This window comes from Lontra canadensis, unplaced genomic scaffold (genome assembly GCF_010015895.1).
Source record: "Lontra canadensis isolate GAN:19392208 unplaced genomic scaffold, GSC_riverotter_1.0 scaffold67, whole genome shotgun sequence".
In the NCBI taxonomy this organism is placed as follows: Eukaryota; Metazoa; Chordata; class Mammalia; order Carnivora; family Mustelidae; genus Lontra; species Lontra canadensis.
In genome coordinates, this window is record NW_022631061.1 from 4,402,848 (window position 1) to 4,422,930 (window position 20,083).

At 39.5% G+C, this 20,083-nt stretch overlaps 1 protein-coding gene across 7 annotated transcripts in view; it reads left to right on the plus strand.

The window, feature by feature from the left end:
• Positions 1-20,083, plus strand: part of FRY (FRY microtubule binding protein) — a 331,529-nt gene that overhangs the window by 260,263 nt on the left and 51,183 nt on the right. For all 7 annotated transcript variants that reach the window (XM_032880008.1, XM_032880011.1, XM_032880009.1 and 4 more), the window contains 10 exons: positions 2,317-2,467; positions 2,992-3,095; positions 3,864-4,049; positions 6,293-6,491; positions 7,959-8,080; positions 12,232-12,419; positions 13,709-13,803; positions 15,013-15,620; positions 16,525-16,622; positions 16,996-17,166. In XM_032880008.1, the coding sequence (XP_032735899.1) occupies positions 2,317-2,467; positions 2,992-3,095; positions 3,864-4,049; positions 6,293-6,491; positions 7,959-8,080; positions 12,232-12,419; positions 13,709-13,803; positions 15,013-15,620; positions 16,525-16,622; positions 16,996-17,166 (1,922 nt within the window). The remainder of the gene's footprint in view (positions 1-2,316; positions 2,468-2,991; positions 3,096-3,863; positions 4,050-6,292; positions 6,492-7,958; positions 8,081-12,231; positions 12,420-13,708; positions 13,804-15,012; positions 15,621-16,524; positions 16,623-16,995; positions 17,167-20,083) is intronic.

The window sequence follows — 20,083 nt, forward strand, 5'->3', positions numbered from 1 at the left end:
AATGAGCTTATCCTAGACACTTAGTCAAAATGTTCATTTGCTGAAAGTGAAACATTCTATAGGTAATTTACTGGGAAGTCTGAGAAGAATTGTCACACATGCTTTACATTTCTCCTGGGCTAAAACCATTGTGGCCAAGATTGATGGCATGGAATTTATAGGGTTCCAGTTGCTTGATTTTTGGAGTGTTAGTATGACCTAACGCTTTGAGGCAAATCCTGAACTTGCCCTTGGAAAACTCCCTTCCCTGACATCCCAGAAGTGGGCTGTGTCCTCGTGCCTGCCTTTGCCCCCAAGCCTCGGTTTTAACAATGGGAAGACACCCCCTCCACTGGTTCTGTTAACCGCTAAGGACAGAGTTCTACATAGTACAGCATCCTTGAAGCTGTTATCTCTCACTGCCTTTCAAGAGCGCAGCCAAGAAAAACTACATATAATAGAATTTGCTTAAAGATGATCTAATACACCCTTCTTCTTAATATACTACAACCTGATTTGTAGGACAGAGTGAGCTTGTCTGAAGACATGTACCTGGCCCATATCATGGGGCCCCCAGTGGAACTGCTTGTCTTAATGCCGCTGGCCTCTACTGAGACCATTGTTAAGAAGGAGCTCCATGATGAGTCTGGCTAGAGGTTTATTAACTTTGTTGATCTTTTCAAAGAACCAGCTCCTGGTTTCATTGATGTATTTGTTTTTAGTTTCTGTAACATTTATTTCTGCTCTAATTTTATTATTTCCTTCCTTCTGGTGGATTGGGGTTTGTTCTTTTTCTAGCTCGTTTAGGTGTAAGGTTAGGTTGTTTTCAAACTCATTGCTGTATTTACTTTAAAGATAGAGTTGAGGAAGGTCTTTCATTCAAAAGCTATTTGTTGATTCCCTACTACTGTCAGATACTGTTCAAGGTACTAGGGAAACAACAATGAACAAAATAAAGTCTCCACTGTTGTGGAGCTCATATGAGAGTCAGAAGAGGGACCCAGTGCCTATGAATGGGTGAACTGTGCCAGGAAGGAAAACTAAAGCAGGGTGAGAGGATAGAAAGTGATTGGAGTGGGAGGTAGATTTTAAATAGAGTGGTCCTGGGTCAGAGACATGTGTGAGGTAAAGGAGCCACAGGCTCTCCAGGTAAAAAGCACTGCAGCCAAAGGGAATGCTAGATGGGAAGGCCCTGAAGTTTGATGGTGTCTCGTGTGATCACAGAGCAGCAAGAAAGCCAGAATGACTGAGGAGGTGTGAGCAAGGAGGATGGTAGGAGGAGATGAGCCAAGAGAGTAAAAGACCTCATAAGGCCTTAAAGGCCATGGTGTAGAGTTTGAAACTTCATTTTGAGTGGAAAGGGGAGCCACTGGAGAGTGTCAAGCAGAGAGAAAGATGGGAATGAACTTCTGTTTCCAAAAGATTGCTCTGTCTGCTCAGTAGTAAACAGACGGTAGAGGGGCAAGGAGGGCAGACTGTAGGAAGGTCATTGCAGTCTCCATGTGAGAGAACATGGTGGCTTACACTGGCAGCAATGGCGATGGTGAAAAGTGATCTTCTTCTGGATTTGTTTTGAGGGTAGAGCTCACTGAATATGATGCCACGTTACCTAACCTCTGTTTCCCCTCTGTAAAGTAAGGGTAAGAGGTACCTATTATTGGGCTATTAATATGTGCAATGCAGGGGCGCCTGGGTGGCTCAGTCGGTTGAACATCTGACTTGATTTTGGCTCGGGTCATGATCTTGGGGTTGTAAGATCTAGCCCCACATCAGGCCTATCCTTCTGCCCCCACAATAAATATATGAATCTTTTAAAAGAATATATGCAATGCATAGGTCAGTGTCTGGTGTAAAGGAAGCACTCCCTGTGTTAGTTCTTAATGTTATTATTGTTTTTATTACTGTTATCCTCATCATTATTGTCATGATTACGAGTTGGACGTGAGATGTGAAAGAGAAATCGGGGATAGCTCTAAGGCTCCTGTCCTGAACAAAATGGAAATATGGAGTTATATTTTACTGAAATAGGAAAGATTGGAGAAAGACCAAGTTCTCACAATGATGAGAATTTGCATGATTTAATGTTTTCTCTTTGTGTGTCTATATTTCCCATTGCTCTGTAATGCATAATTGTATATTAGATGATCAAAAAAAGGGACTCAAAAATCTAATCAAGTGATTCTAACCCATTGATCCTATAATTCGTACTCACCAAATGAGATGGTTAGAAAGTTATTTTTACTAGCCTAAATTTGTAAGATTCTTTCTACAAATACCAAGTGGGAAAAAATAATCTCTCCCTAAAAATAACACACGCTTGTCTTTCTCACCCTACAGATGACCCGATTTCTCCCTACACAGGCTGGCTCTTGACTATTACAGAGACCAAACAGCCGCAGCCCCTCCCCATGCCTTGTACTGGAGGATGCTGGGCCCCCCTGGTTGACTACCTCCCAGAGACCATCACTCCCCGGGGGCCCCTCCACAGGTAGGTAGCATGTGTGGGTAGAGGGAAATGACTGCTTAGCTTTGGCTGGACTTTTCTTCCTATGAGGAGAGGGAAATCATTCCAGGTCCCATCAAATGAAATGACCTTTGAAATCAGAGGGACCATGCGCGGCTTGACTTACAGCTCTCAGTGTATTTGTAGAGTTTGGTTGAATATTAACCTCAGTGCAAAGCTGCCTTGTAACTCGGAAATTTTCCTCGATGCAGTCTGGATATGGATATGCATTCTGTGATGATTTTTAGGTTGTGAGTAACTCTTCCTCCCTCAGCTCTTATTACCAAGTGACTAGTAAGTCTCCCTGTTATGTGATCAACTCAGCCAACATTTCTTCTCTTTGTGGAATTCTGTGCTATGTCAGAAATTAAACTCCATTTCCCTGGATTAAGGGTTTTACATAATTCTTCAGCAGGGCTTATGAGTTTTATTAACTGTGACTTAATGATCTATCAATGTATTTCCATCCTCTTCAGAAGTTACATTAATTTCATCATGTCATTGATCAGGTGCAATATTGCTGTTATTTTTATGACTGAGATGGTGGTGGATCACAGTGTGAGAGAAGATTGGGCTCTTCATCTACCATTATTACTTCATGCTGTCTTCTTAGGTAAGACTGGATCCAAGAGGAATTCTAGCCAATAGGGTCAAAAACCTATAGATGTAATCCAGAGAGCCTTCCTTTTACATTGACATCCTGCTTTCCTCATTTCTGAAAGATTTAGTCTCTTCCATTTTTCATTTCTTCTATGTGACATCGGCTCTACAATTTCACTTGACCAGTCATTGTTTAAAATTGCCCTATCACTGCATTATAGGGTGGTACTTTGCCAGTGCTATACCTATTAAGATACGCAAAACAAGTGGGGTCTCTTTGAGTGTCTTTGGCTAGATGGGATCAATTTAAAGCCATGAGACACTGTTAGCACATAGAGAGAAAGGATGTAGAGCACAGTGGGCCAAGTGCTGAGATTTTAAGATAGCCAAATTGTAGAGCAAAAAAGGGAAGAGGAACAAGCTGGGGAGACTCAGAAGTTTAGTTAAAGAGAGATGAACAAAGCTAGAATCTTTCAGTTAACAGAGTGATCCAGGGAAAAGAACATCCCAGGAAGGAGGAATGCTAACCATGTCAAATGCTACTGAGAGGTCAAGAAAAGTTCATCTATCAGCATTTTTATGAGAACATTTGATTTGAGGAATAAAGCATTTTATTTTTCCTAAGCCCAACTTCTTTATGTTGGTAACACAAACAATAACAAAGAAAACCGAACATTCTTTTAACGTGTTCCTCCCGAGTGACTTGGAATCTTTACTATCCCTGGAATCTAAATGAGCTTAAAACTTGTTTATACTAAGAGATTCCACCGTTTTGTTCCAGGTTTGGACCATTACCGGCCTGAAGTCTTTGAACACAGCAAAAAATTGCTCCTTCACCTCTTGATTGCCCTCTCTTGCAACAGCAATTTTCATGCCATTGCTTCTATGCTCCTGCAGACTCAAGAGATGGGCGAAACTAAGACTCTCACAATTCAGCCAGCTTATCAGCCAGAGTATCTCTACACAGGTAACGAAAGGAGTGGCAGAGAGCCTGAGACAGAATCACAAATGCGAAGATAACTTAAGGTGTCAGTGGAGCCCAAACTAACTTCCCTAATATGATCACCCCCCAACTTTCCAAGCAAGCAAGTAGCTGCACCATAAATATGCACCATTCCACCTGATGGTCAACTTGGTTCTCAAAATCCTTCTTCCTTATTGAATATTTTCAGATGTCTTTTTACTTATTATTATGCTTGCTGCTCTTCTTAAATATGCTCCTACTGATAACATTGAAAATTAAGATGCCCTTTGGCCAAGAGCATCAAACATTGAAAGATGAGAATGTATAAAACAGTGACCTCCATCACCTTGAGAGCAGGTCATTGCCAAGGTGCCCGATGTATCACTTGTGTACCTTCTGGTTCCCCTGAGGGAATTTTCACTTTATTAAAGTAATTGATTTTTCTGGAAGGCACCATGAATGGAAGTCTACTAAGAACCATTGCTTTTTTAAAACCAAAATTTTCTTCTTAGAAATGAGAACAGAAAGCATTAGCTGAGTCATGTTTGGGTCAAATTACTCGGCTGTGTCCAGCTATTCATGAAAGCTTTCCCAAAAGGGTTGGCCAGTGGTTTTCATTTAGAATCGGAACATTTAAAATATCTTAAAATAAGAATGAACTAACATTCCTGAATATTTTGTATGTTACACTGGCCCTGGATATGGTATGGCCCTTCCGTATGTCACTATGTACTTTATTCATAATCTTGAAGAGACTGTGCCTTTTACTCATCACTTGTACTCAGTGCCATCTTGTCCTTTGACAACATTAAGATATTTCTTTGGAAAACAAACACAAAGTCACTGAGTCTGAGACATCAGGACTACTGATCTCAGTTTAAGCCCTTTGTTTTAAACCAAGCTACAGTTTATTGAACATAACCCATCAACTGCCTCTCAGAAACACAAAACTCTCTTTACTGTTGATGTTTAATTAAAAGAATCTGAAGACTTCTTGCTTTCCCAACTCCCCAAGATAAAGATGTATTCTATTAAGCACATGGTCTTAGACTGAGAACGTTGTAATGTCCATTAAGTTGCATGGCCCTGAGTGCATCTGTTTTGTATTCACTAATACCACTGATGTAGCATGAAGTGGGCACTAATGGAACAAAATACAATATGCTGTAGTTAAGACAAACAACAGATAGTATTGTTAGATAATTGAATCTATAGCATACGTGGAATAGGTGTACAAAGGGTTTGGAAAGTGTCTCCTCTTCATAAACATTTACTAATACTTCTTGAACATCTAATTTCAACTCTGATTCCTTTCAAATCTAGGTTGAAAACTTGTGTGATAGAAATTACTGTCTTACTCTTTTATAATTGGAAACTAAGGTACAGAGAAGTCATGTAAACTCCCTGAGATTGCACAACAATGGCAGAGGTGATATTCAGGCCTATGGCTTCTCACTCCTATTTCATGGTATCTGTCAGTTACTATGGACTTTTATGATTATTAAGTAGGAGAAAAGGGATGGTTTTGTATATACATTTTCCCAAACCAACAACACACCCAGAGATGTAGAATGATAACCAAATCTGAGATGGGGAAAAAAAACATAGTATTTGTTTCTACCATATTTCTTTGACTGCCATGAGATCTATCTTATTAAAACATATTAATATGCACATAATACTCACAGTTGTAAGTTCATTTTCTCAAAACATATAACTTAGATGTTATATGTATAAATATCAATTACTAGGTGCTGGTATCCTCAAAAATGGTATCATTTCACCAATTTAAGAAGTCTAAAACCCAGGAATAATTTACAAACAGCACAGTTGGGTCCAGATGTGTAGTGGAACTGTTTGTGGGTCTGTGCTTATGTGTGTGCATGTGCACACAGACACATATGCAAACAGACACGTGTGCACATATGTGCATGAATGCACACACAGAGACGCACACACACACACACACACACACACCCCACTTCTTCTGGGGAAAGGATCGATACACATACCAGAGTAGAAAACAGCAGATCACACTCCTATTACAAAAGATACCCTGGTTTACACAACAGTGCAACTATTACAGAAGCCGGGGAAGAATATCAGTTTCATCTCATGGTAACCACAGCCACAATCAAATGTTTTCTCCAAAACATTTAAATAACTATGCACTTCTGTTTGCTCACCTCCTAATCACACGAAGCACCTGCCTAGCACATTCTGCCTTGACCTTCTTGTCCCACCAGGTGGCTTTGATTTCCTGAGAGAGGACCAGTCATCCCCAGTGCCAGACTCAGGGCTAAGCTCCAGTTCCACGTCCTCCAGCATCAGTTTGGGGGGCAGCAGCGGGAACCTCCCACAGATGACCCAGGAGGTGGAGGATACAGACACAACTGCTGAAGTGGATGAGAAGGCAAACAAGCTCATTGAGTTTCTGACAACCAGGTAGTGAGGGGTCAGGAGACAGGGCACTGGCTTTAGGTTGGTCTTTTGAGGAAAATGTCATCCATCTAAAACCACTCAGATGGAAAACCGAGCCCGCGGCTATAACAAAGCCTTATTTTCTCCTCTAAATTGCATCTGTGGAAGTCTGTGCACCAGGTAGATCCTGGCAAAAGTTGTGTAAGATCCCAGTGATGGCACAGTTGATGGGCAGGGGGGGTTCCACATACAAAGACAATGCAGCAGATGGAGACAGGACATGGTAGCACCCCATGGTGATGATGACTTTAATCATCTGTTAGAGCCGCCAGGATCCGGGAGTTCTGAGACTTGGCAAAGCACATTGCTCTGGAAACTAAATGTATTAGCTACAGTCGACCCAGGAGCAGCTGCAGAGGGGACCATTGTCTGTTCATCTAATCCAGAGTCATTTATAAATGGAAGTCAGACACATTAGGAAGCATGATAGGAAAGGAAGCAAACTGATGATCAAAAATCAAGAAGAGATGCAAGCAATTCTGTTTTTTAGGTCTTCTGGTTCTCTTACTGAACAATTTAGCTTATAAGTGTTCAGAATTTCTAGCACCCCAAGGTCCAGCATTTGCATTAAGAAAACCAGGCTCACCTGTGACTGGGGGGAGGGCAGCTCTCTTTCTCGGTGCATTAAATCCTGGAAGTTTAGTCTATATCAGTGTTATCTGATACCCTCGATTTTTCTTTCTTCCACAAATGCATCAATTAATGCAAAAAAATGAGAAAAGCATTTTCTTCCCTTAGTTAATTTCAGAGTATTCCTTGCAGCTTTCAGTTCAATATAGGATTTAATGAACAGGAAGCTTCGGAAGGGAGTTGATGGTGCATACAACCAGGGTATCTCAGAGACCTGAATGATTTGTGGAGAATAAAAGCATGCTCACCACTCAACACTGTCAGTACCACGGATTGGAAAGGGTGTTCTCTGAAATTCTCACATCTGGCTCCATTCGTTCTTCCCGTTGAAAACCAAGTAGATATCAGAGGCTGTATCTTCAATTTGTTTCTACTGTATTTGGCAACCTAATGATATGATCCTGATAAAAACATCATCTCTGCAGATCTAGAATGTACAAATGGAGTCTGTGTCTAAACCTATATTTTAATCAACATTTTATATCACTTTATTTGACAAACACATAGCGCCTGTTATGTGTAAACACTGTTCTGGTGAATTGAGGTTTTGATTTCATGAGTAAATTTTGTGAGGTTTTCATTTTGTGAGTAAAACTTAAGAAAAAATATACCTCTGTAAATTAAATCAGTTAGAGGATGCTCTTAAGAGCTTTACAAGACTAAAATTAACCCTACATTAATCAGTAAAATTTGAAAATCATATTATGCCCTTGAAGTTACAACTGCATACATGGCTTTAAAAATGCAAAATGATTATATTTAAATGGTTATATTTTTAACATATTGTATGTTCTGTTTAAGGGCATTTGGTCCACTTTGGTGCCATGAAGACATCACACCCAAAAATCAAAATTCAAAGAGTGCTGAACAGCTCACTAATTTTCTACGTCATGTTGTATCTGTTTTTAAAGACTCCAAATCAGGTACTTTCTCCTATTTCCCCAAATGCCATTTCTAACATTTTCTGTAATGGAGCATATTCTTCCCATTATGACTATATATATATATATATAGTTCTGGATATAGCATATGTGTGTATGTATACATATGCAGAATATAATATATATTATATATAATAGGTATATACGCATATAATTCAGAACTATATATGTGTGTGTGTGTGTGTATAGTTCTGCAATCGGCATTGATAGCAGAAGAGTATTCATTAGGGAGCTTTGAGGCTTATTTTGGATGTGCCTAACTGAATGATTGTTAATGTCATGTATTTTTGCATTATGCTTTATCAAATAATTCCCAAAGGTCACTGTTCTTGCTTCGTTTACCTCACTAGAATTAAACTATGCCCCATATTAATTTTATTTGAAGGTCATGACACAACACACATATGAAAAGATGCTCAACATTACTAATCATCAGGGAAATGCAAATCAAAAGAACGATGAGGTATCAGCTTATACCTATCAGAATGGCTAGAGTCAAAAAGACAAGAAATAACAAGTGTTGGCAAGGCTGTGGAGAAAAAGGAACCCTCTTTACCTGTTGGTGAGAATGTAAATTGGTGCAGCCGCTATGGAAGACAATATGGAATTTCCTCAAAACATTAAAAATAGAAATATCAAATGATTGAATAATTGTGCTACTGGGCATTTATCCAAAGAAAATGAAAACACTAGTTTGAAAAGACACATGACCTCCTGTGTTTATTGTAGTATTATTTGCAATAGCCGATATATGGAAATAACCCAAGTGTCCATCCATAGATGAATAGATAAGGAAGATGTGGTGTGTGTATATAAACATAGATGTAGAGGGGCGCCTGGGTGGCTCAGTGGGTTAAAGCCTCTGCCTTCGGCTCAGGTGATGATCCCGAGGTCCTGGGATCGAGCCCCGCATAGGGTTCTCTGCTCAGCAGGGAACCTGCTTCACTTCCTCTCTCTCTCCGCCTGCCTCTCTGCCTACTTGTAACCTCTGTCTATCAAATAAATAAATAAAATCTTAAAAAAAAATAGATAAACATAGATGTAGACATATATTCATTCCATATATATTACATTACATATAATACATATATTATACATATACATAATAAACATATTATATTTAATGGAATATGTGATAGAATATATTAAAATGAAATATTATGCAGCCATAAAAAAGATGAGGGGTTTTGTTTGTTCATTTGTTTGTTTTTCCATTTGTGACAAAATGGATGTACCCAGAGGGTATTGTGTTAAATGAAGTAAGTCGGACTGAGAAAAAAAATCCAATATAATTTTACTCATATGTGGAATCTAAAAAACAAAACAGACAAATAAACAAATAGAAGCAGAATCAGACCTATAAGTAAAGAGAACAAACTGATTGTTGCTGGAACAAAGGGAGTAGGGAAATGGGCAGAATGGGTAAAGGGAAGTGGGAGGTACAGGCTTCCAGCCATGGAAGGAGTAAGTCACAGGGATAAAAGACACAGCATAGGGAATCTCAGCGATGATATTGTGATAGTGTTGTATGGTGACAGGTGGTAGCTACACTTATGGTGAGCTTAGCATAACATAAAGAGAAGTTGAACCACTATGCTATATGCCTGAAACTAGTGTGACATTGTATATCAAGTATACTCAAATTTTTCAATTTTACAAAGAAGCAGAGTAATAAAGTAGCAAATCTTATTGACTATATTCAGACTCAACTGTGAGAAATTGGTAGACTTGAAAACTGGTTAGAAAAAGAATCTTGTGATAAAATGTTAACTTTGAAAGCATTTGCTACTAATTCCCGCGCTAATGATCATTCAATATTCTGAACACAGTGCGACTCTTATTTAGACTCTAGGAACATCATGATGTTTAAGCCCTTAGCTGCACACCATTCAGATTCTACTTGGCCGGGGCTGGTTTGCGTGGGAAAGTTAAATTTGGTTCCCCAGAATGATGCAGTAAGTGTCCCTACCTTCTTCTTCCACACGAGTCTGGCCAAATGAAAGGTGGCTCACTGGCTTTCCCAGCTGCTCTGAGAATTAACACATCTCATATTTCAGAATATTCCAGATTAGCTACATCTCTTCTCATTATTACAGGGGGCTTCCAGAAGAAAAAAAAATACTGATAAACTAACATGAGAAACTCATTTCAGGAATAGGATTGACATTTCTTGTTTGAGTGTCTCCTTTGGAATATTTTTGAAATATTAAGACCTCTTATCTGTGTACTTCCACTACTTAAAAGTCACTTAATAATTGAACATAAACCAAAGGAAGAAATGTATTGTTTGTGTGTGAGCCATTAATTTGTCTTAGATTGTATGAAGATAATAAAAATGAGAAAACACATGAATCCCTTCACTGTTTCCTCAGAGGGTGCTTAGAGGCTGAGTCTTTCCACATCTTACTCCAGATACACTTAATACAGTTTCCCTGTACAGCCCTGCTTTCTGCTCTGTGTTCCTGGAAACCTTATATTAGTCAGGTAGCCTAGCTACTGTAACACACAACCCCCAAAGTTCAGAGGCTTAACGTAATAGAAGGCTACTTCTGGTCAGTATAGATGTTTGTCCCGTGGCCTTCCACATGGCGCTTCAAAGACCCTCCATCCTGTGGCTCTGTCACCCCCATTACCCAGAGGCCTCTCCTCAGCCCTCCTTGTCCAGCCAGCAGGTGCAGGAAGAACGTGAGTGGAAGATTACGTAGGAGGAATTTACACCACACCAGGCTCGAACGTGGCATCCAGCATTTCTTCTTACATTCCACTGGTCAGAGCTCGGGCCACGACGTCACACCTCGCTCCAGGAAAGGCTGGGACATGTAGGGTTGCTGTGTGTGACACATTAAACAGCCTTTCTTTAGGGGCATTGTCATAGTTGCCCTGGGGTTCTGCAATCCTACTAATGGTGTTCTAGCCTTCAGGTCCATTGTGATGTAAATATGTTTTAGTTCATTGACAGAGGACTTGACCCCACACATAATAAAATTAAGTAGGAAAATAAAACAAAGGTAACAAATTCTGTTTTGAAGCATGGGCCATTCTTAAACTGGGAACTGTCTGTGTGGGTTTAATCCTATATTTACTATCTAAGTATTCATGCCTAAGTCCATTTTCCAGGACACTTTGTTCTGCAGAAACATTTTCTTATATAGTCTACAGGTCCCTAGGGTCAAAGAGCCCAGCAGCAGTTAAGAACAATGACATTAAATTATGCTTCTTGATTCACTTTTATGTGACAATCAAATGTACCAGAGCCCTCTAGATCTCAGAAACAGCCAAAATCACTGTTTTCATTATGTCCTCTGACTTTGTAGTCAGATTTCCTCCCACAGAGGGACACAGCAGAGAGTACAGATAGTGGCCTAGAAGTCAGTCATGCACTTTACCTTACATTTTTATTTCCATCTGTTCAAGGGGTTTTCTGATGATTATGATGACCTTCATGCTATTGGAAGAACCAATATTCAGGCGAGAGTTTAAATGACGGCTGCCTTCTTGGCAACTTCTACATTTCAGTATCTGCATATTTGTAGACTGTTGTGAAGTGTGTTGACTTTGGTATAGGCTTTGGTTATGTTTAGAGTTGACTAGATCCACTAGCAGCTTTCCTCTACATACACAAGCACTCTGAAAACTTGTTCCCAACAAATTCTTTTATGAAAACAGGAGTCAAAGTATGCTATGCAAAGAGCAGTTCAAAAGATCACTGTAGAAAAATGGGGCAATAAACAAGAATACATTTGTGAGTCAGTATCATGTGTCGGGCACTGTGCTAAGCATTTTTTGAACTGTTGAATTTCCACAACTCTAGGAAATAGTGCATGACTGTTATTCCTCAGCTAAACATAAGAAAACAGGCTTATAGAGAACACATTTCTTTCCCAGAGTCCCAAAACACTTCATTCAAAACCAGAACCATCTTGCTCCACATCTTCTGACTCTTTCTACTGCACTAGGCCTCTTTAAGATCTATCCAAATTTGATGGGCTTTTTTAAATTTTAAAATGGTTAATTCCTAAACAGGTACCACCAGGAGGTTGCTCTGTGAGGTAGCCTGATTTACACCTGTAGATAAATGATGCCCCAGGGTTTGCGGAGTATCCATTGACGACCTCTGGCTCCTTGGTGCCTAGGTTTCCATCTGGAGCAACACTTGAGTGAAGTCTCATTGCAGACCGCCCTCGCAAGCTCCTCAAGGCACTATGCTGGTCGGTCCTTCCAGATATTCCGGGCGCTCAAGCAACCTCTGTCAGCACACGCCTTGTCTGACCTTCTCTCCAGATTGGTGGAGGTGATTGGAGAACATGGAGATGAGATTCAGGTATGGAAGGAAAGACCACTGAACTCGTTCTCCTCTCCTATCAAAGATGAGGTCTTAACAGCTCTTTTTGAGCCTTCTTTCTCTCGCCAAATGCTCCAACCATTGGGGCATATACCATTTATTAAAAAAAAAAAAAAAAATTGAGGGGAAGGAAAAGTGAATTGGGGGAAATTGGAGAGGGAGACGAAGCTTGAGAGACTGTGGACTCTGAGAAACAAACTGAGGGGTTTGGTGGGGGAGGGGTGAGCCTGGTGGTGGGTATTAAGGAGGGCACGTATTGCATGGAGCACTGGGTGTGGTGCATAAACAATGAATCTTGGAACACTGAAAAAAAATATAAAAAATTTTTTGAGAGGTTAACTTTTATACTTACAAAAGCATTTCAAGGAGCATTGTTCTAGAAATCCAGTGGGTATTGTTTTATTGAGCCAACCACTGCACATCCCTTCAGGGCTCCTTCTTGGTTGTTTTTGTTGCTGGTTTTATTTGACAAGGAATCGGGGAATTATTTGTCTTGTTCTTGTCTTTTTGCCACCAACCGGAGATACAGCTGTCTAGTCTCCCTACCCAGGGAAGGAATCTCCATTGTATGTATGCAAAGCACTACCCTTCTCTGTATAGCTAGCCTTCAGTACACTGAGAAAAGCTGAAGAAGTGACAGAGAGAATAGATACCACAAGACCCTGTAGGCAGAGCCCAAGGACTAGGGAATGGGGTTGAAAGCCAAGGGCATTATAAGCTCTGTAGCTTCAGCCAAGCCCTTCTTTCCCTTCTTTTCCATCAGAAAAGTTACTACCTCCCAGGAGACCTGCACACCTGTGAACTCTGGCTTCTTTTTCTCATTCTGGCCAGTGGATGTATTCTTCAAAATGCCACTGAGGCACAACCCTTCTCATACCGCAGCTCTTGATCTCTGAGACATTGCTACTCTGTATTTCAAACACCCACTATCCCCCTCAATAAGGGGCCGTGACTGCTCCCTTTAGACCGTCTTTCCAAAGAACAAGTTCCCCTCTCCCTGTTGGATTTCAAATGAGATTGAGCTGTTCAGGACCTCACATCTAGGGAAATAAATCTTTGTGACTACCTGCTAACTGCTAAGCCATCTGAATTTCCTAAGTGGCCCTTAAATTTGTTTTTAGATTTGGTAAGTTACAGTTAACAACAGCTGTCTAGCCCTTGATGATATTAACATTAGACTGAATAGAGTTTGCGTTAATTAAATTTATCTTCAGGAAGTGAACAGGAATTTTAAGCAGTACAAAATGTTATCTTTGCATGTCTGGCAGGGTTACGTAATGGAGGCACTCCTTACATTGGAAGCTGCTGTGGATAACTTGTCTGACTGCTTGAAGAACAGCGATCTCTTAACAGTATTATCTCGGTAAGAAGCAGCTCCATGACTCTTGAAATCAAATATGGTGGACTGAATATTTGAGAGATGGCTGGACTCCACAAAGTCCAAAGAATACATCAATGTTTGATATATTACTTTTTCTTTAGTTTAAAAAAAAGGGAGAAAGTTATGGCACCCAATCTGTACACATTATATAAGTATTTTTAAACAGCAGGAAGATGGAGGTGAAATGTTGTTTTAAAATAATACAAATATTAATGCATTTTCATTTTCTGTTATGTCTTTGAGTATTTTTTCAAATTTTATTTAATTATCCTATTTATTACATCATAAACAGAAACCAAAACTAAATGTTATTTTTTAATGAATATATACAAAACTCATCTGAACCGTCAGTATAAAAACAGCTGGAATTAATGTTGATTTTACTTGAATAAATTCCTATCCTAGGATCTTTCTTTTTTATTTTTGTTCCTTTTGCTCCTGCCAGTGTTTAATTACCCATTTCAAATCATTCATAATTCTGTATTCCGTTTGTATAATTGAGCTCATTTTGCTTGAAATGGAGTCGGTAATGTTATCATAAATCATGCAGAGCTTTGTTTCACTTTTAAGTTGAGCATTTTTTTATGGGTAGGTGATTTTAGTATGTTTCCTAATATCATACACATTTTCTATATAGACTTACAGATTTATCTCAGTCAATAAGAATTTAGCAAGAATACTGATAAAGAGTTTTATCTTTTCAGTCTGAAATAGGCTTAGAGATCATCTCTCATAGATATTTTATAAGCATAAAAAAGTCCCTTTGATGCAGTTACTCTTTTCTTTCTAGATAATATCCTTTCCATTTCTGTTCTTAACTGTCTGTTAATAGAATATTAAACTGTGTGCCTATCAGGTATACTCTATTTATAAGTTACTGCTTCCCAAAGTCAAAATAAATGAAAAAATAAAAATAAATGAAAGATCAGTAACCTTCACTACCAACTGCTCTTAGGTTTTGTTGTTGTTTTGTTGGTGAGGGTTCTCTTTGTTTTGTTTTCCATAGCTTTAAGTCTAGGAATAGGATATTTATTCCTGTAAGCCAAAGGGTATGGAAAAAAAAAAAAGTATAGACCGTCTTTCCAAAGAACAAGTTCCCTACCTTATTGTTTGTCAATGGATTTTAAAGGGACTGGCTCTTCCCTGAAGCATGTTGGCTTTCTTTTGAACTTTTTAAATTTTTATACCCAGCTCTTCATCACCAGATTTAAGCTCTAGCACTAAACTAACAGCAAGCAGAAAGAGCACAGGACAGCTAAATGTGAACCCCGGGGCGGCCAGTGGCAACACAGCAACCTCAGAACGGAGCCGGCATCAAAGAAGCTTTTCTGTGCCCAAGAAATTTGGTGTTGTCGACCGATCCTCAGACCCACCCAGGAGTGCCACACTGGACAGAATTCAGGCTTGTACCCAACAAGGCCTCTCCTCAAAAACCAGAAGCTCATCCTCCTTGAAAGACAGCCTCTCAGACCCGTCGCACATAAACCATCCAACCAACTTGCTGGCCACCATCTTTTGGGTCACAGTGGCCTTGATGGAATCTGATTTTGAGTTTGAATACCTTATGGCCTTGAGGCTGTTGAACAGACTGCTGGCTCACATGCCGCTGGATAAAGCTGAGAACCGAGAAAAACTTGAAAAACTCCAGGCACAGCTCAAGTGGTCAGACTTCTCAGGGTTACAGCAGCTGCTGCTGAAAGGATTCACCTCCCTCACCACCACCGACCTGACCCTGCAGCTTTTCAGTTTGCTCACACCAGTATCCAAAGTATCCATGGTGGATTCATCCCAAGCCATTGGTAAGGCCAACATCACTCATTCTCTTACAGTTCTGGTGGTGGTTGTGTTTATGTTGAGTGTAATAAGGTAATGGACTTAGTACTTTCAACAATTCTGTTTGGAAATGGTCCTTTGGGAATAATTTGTATTTCTTTCAAAATTATACCTAAAGTAAATCTTAAAATTATTTAAATTGTGGAAGACATGTTTAAGTCAGTATAAAATGGGCAGAAGTAATATATTGGTCATTTCTTTGTGCTTTCCAGATCAAATTGCAGATACTGTCAGTTTATTTCATTGTTCTTGTACAGATAAACCTTCTTTCTCTTTTTTCTTAACTCCTAGATCTTTTTTGTTTTCTTAGCTTCCCCCCCGCCTTGAAAATTCACTTCGCTCCCTATTTTTTGAATTAAGCCAAATCACCAGCCATATTTTTAAAACCATGGCATGTGGCCCAGACTTCTTTTCATGAAGGTAGAGCTTAATACAGTGGTACTAAGTGGTATTAAGCCATTACTTATCATTTATTTTAAAGATTATGTTACATGAGGGAGACCTAAATTTGTTGGCCTATGTCCTCTCCTACAAGCTATTCTTAAAATACAGTTTTTGATTTAAAAGTTTCAAACTAGTGCTTGAGTTCATTTTAATCTGCTTTTGGAAATCTCTGCCCGTCATCCTGATTCACAGCCCATGGCAAAACAGTAACCATAGCTCAGAATTACTTTGAGTTTCTCCTCTGAAACTTGTGTCATTGTGGTTGTACATTTTTTCCCCTGGATTTCGCGTTAGATCACAGTAAAGTTGGTTCAAAAGTCTGCTTTGCATCACCTCGGGATAAAATCTGCAGTATCCCTTGCCACCGTTAATAGTTAAAATGCACAATATTCACCTATCCACCCCCCCATATCTTCTCTGATCCAGGATTTCCACTGAACGTGTTGTGTCTCCTGCCCCAGCTGATCCAGCATTTCGAAAATCCCAATCAGTTCTGCAAGGATATAGCCGAAAGGATTGCTCAGGTACGAATTCTGGCTCCACACTCAGGTGGGTCCATATGGGCCTTCAGAAAGGTCCAATACTAAGCAGAAATTTCTCCAAAAGGGAAATGGGTTTCAAAAAACCTGAAAATCATAACTGATACAGCTAGTAATTGACATCTCTGAGTAGCAGATGCACATCGTCTTGTGGTTTCATTATTGAGAAGACAGGTGGAAAGAATCTGTGAAAATCATATTGGCTAATTACTAAGACAAGCACTTCCGCATTTTGTCAAATTGACGTGTTTTCCAGATCTCAGAGCAAAATTGCAAATGTATCTTACAGCAAAATTTCTGACACATCTTTCTGTTCGTCAGACTATTTTATCCCTAATTGATTCTCGTCTCTTAAAAGGTGTGTTTGGAAGAAAAGAACCCCAAACTTTCCAATCTTGCACATGTCATGACCCTTTATAAAACACACAGCTACACGAGGGACTGTGCCACATGGGTCAACGTGGTCTGCCGATACCTCCATGAAGCATATGCTGACATTACCTTGAATATGGTGACCTACCTGGCAGAGGTAAGCTCTTCAATGAAGGAGAAGCCCCCTATAGTTTTCACGGGTAAAATACTTATATGGAATGAGTAATAATCTCTTCATTTATTGACTGCCTATTATATATTATCATAGAGGCTGTATGGAATCATTTTAAATCCTCACAACATATTATCATACAAAAGATCTGAGTCTCAACCAGGTTAAATAACCTGCCATATGTTTAAGGTGGCAGAACCAGCCTTTGAACTGGGGTATACCTGCCTCAAAAGCTTTAATTCCTTCTTTTTACTAAACGAATACCTGCCAGAACCTTCCAGAAATTGGGATTTTGTATCCTAATTTCTCCAGGTGTTCAAATCTTACTTAAGGAGTTACTGTGTGACTTGATATGTTTAATGGTTGTTTGCGCTAAACTAATTAGCAAAGCATCTGTTTTGAAATATGCTTTTTAACTTGAAGTTTGTGTTTTATACTGGAATGGGATTTTCATCACCCTACAAATGTGTTTCTAGCACATTAGCTCCAAGCCCTGGAGCTGGAAATACACAGCATATCAAACAAGTGATGAAATGTGTTCTGGTAGCACCTCTGGTCACTGAGTAGCTTAATGCATGAGGTCGTGAAATCTGACAGAGATGGCCACTAACAGCCACCTTGGTTTAGTGTATTTGCCATTGCTTTTGCTTGAGGGACTGGCATGCCCACCTCTTGCTAGGGCCTTTTCAGAAGTGCTAAAATCAGTGCATTCCAACTTTTCTTTCTTATGTCACCAGTACAGGGTGCAGATAGATTGGAGAATCCGTCATACTCTGAAAGTCTCCACAAGACTAAACCCTTGTACCTGAAAGAAGGTCCTCGCCCCAGCCATCAACACTGATAGTTGATCTGCAGGCTTTTGATTTGCAATCTGGGTCAGCAATATGTGAGCTGCATTCAAACTGTCAATAGCCAAGGGTTCTTTCCACACCCCATCCCTGGCACTTTAACGAGCCGCTCTTATATGCCACCCTTCTGCTTTGGATAGTCACCTTGGTCACATCTGTCCCTGCAAGAATTACTCAGAAAGCACACACATCCCTCGGCTCACAAGAGATACTAGGATAACCCACGCAAATGCCCTGCTTACGAAGGCAGACGATGCCTGTCTTAAAGTGAAGTGCAAGTTAGCAAGGAGGTAGGACTTGCTTGCATCACTAGACCTAAAGTTTTAAAAATCCAAATGGGATGTGGCACAGACACACATACATATTATTCAGACTTAAAAAAATATAAAGCATCAACATGTGCCGCAACATGGATGGACCTTAAGAACATGATGCTAAGTGAACGAAGCCAGACGCAGAAAGACAAGTAGAACGGGATCCCGCTTCTGCAAGGTGCTTCTATAGAGCAGGCAAATCCATAGAGATAGAAGGCAGACTGGTGGTCACCAGGGCCTGGAGACAGCGGGTAATGGAGACATAGTATTTTACAGTTAACAGAGTTTTCTTTCAGGCTAATGAACAAATTCTGGAAATAAGTAGTGGTGATGGTTACACAACAGTGTGAAAGCCCTTCATGCCACTGAATTGTACACTTAACTGTGGTCAGAGTGGTAAATTTATGTTATATACATCTTGCCACAATGAAAATAAATAAGAATGGGTTACCTAATTTCTTCTATTGAGACTTTGTTACAAACGGTCACTGAAAATTTTATCATAAACTTAACTTCCCACCATGCATAGTATATATTAACTCCCATTTCAAGTACTCATGTGTTTTTTTCAGGTGTTGGCGATGCACATATATATAATCTTAGGTAACTGTGGTCAGTATTGCCCATGAACCTCCTCTGTTCATGCAACATTAACTCTGTGTTTGCATAGTGTCACGTTCATCAACTGTGGGATTCTAACAGGTTAATGTAACCCAATTTGCTTAAACATCTCCCCTGTTGTTTAAACTCATAATCTTGTTCTATTACAAATGGTCCTTTTATGTAGACTCCTTATTGGGTAGCATCCAGGTGATTTCTTCTGGTGGCATTTCCCAAACTAACTATCCAGGTAAAGGGCATGGAAACCTGAATACATTATTTAGTTCTACATATTTGGGAAATTGGTCTTCACAGAGATTTCCCCTATTTGCAATACTGCCAACAGTGTATAAACATGTTTTCCCATATCTTCACTACATTTTATTATCCCTTTTTTTCAGTTTTATATTTTTATTGGTATTTTAAAATTATTCTATTTATGTATTTCCTCTAGGAATAATGTTCATTTTCCACAAAATATATTTGCCTAATTGTTCATTTCCTCATGTGTTAACTGCTCAGTTATTTCTTTTTTTTTTTTTTAAGATTTTATTTATTTATTTGACAGAGAGAGATCACAAGTAGGCAGAGCAGCAGGCAGAGAGAGAGAGGAAGAAGTAGGCTCCCTGCTGAGCAGAGAGCCTGATGTGGGGCTCGGTCACAGGACCCTGGGATCATGACCTGAGCCGAAGGCAGAGGCTTTAACCCACTGAGCCACCCAGGCATCCCTGCTAGTTATTTCTTCTGACCACTTTTGATGTGGAAGTCTAGCATTTATTTTAATAATTTCTATAGTTCTTTTTTTGAACAGTAACTTTCTATTATGATGTCTGTCATATAAATGTTCTCATTATTTTGCTTTCTTTTTTGAAAACAGTGTTGAAAATGAAAATAGTATATGTCCATAAAAGAAAGCTTGGTAGGTACGGGAAAGTGGGGAAAAGAACAGGAGGTGGAGATAAGAAAAAACATCCAAAATCATTGTTATCTAGAGAGAAACACTGTTAGTTAGCATTTTGTTAGATCTCTGTCCATTGTTATTTCTCTGTAACACCCACCCATTCACATCAATTTTGGCATCATCTTCTATACAGAAATTGCATATCCTTCCTCTTTCACTTAATATTATCTGATAGCCTT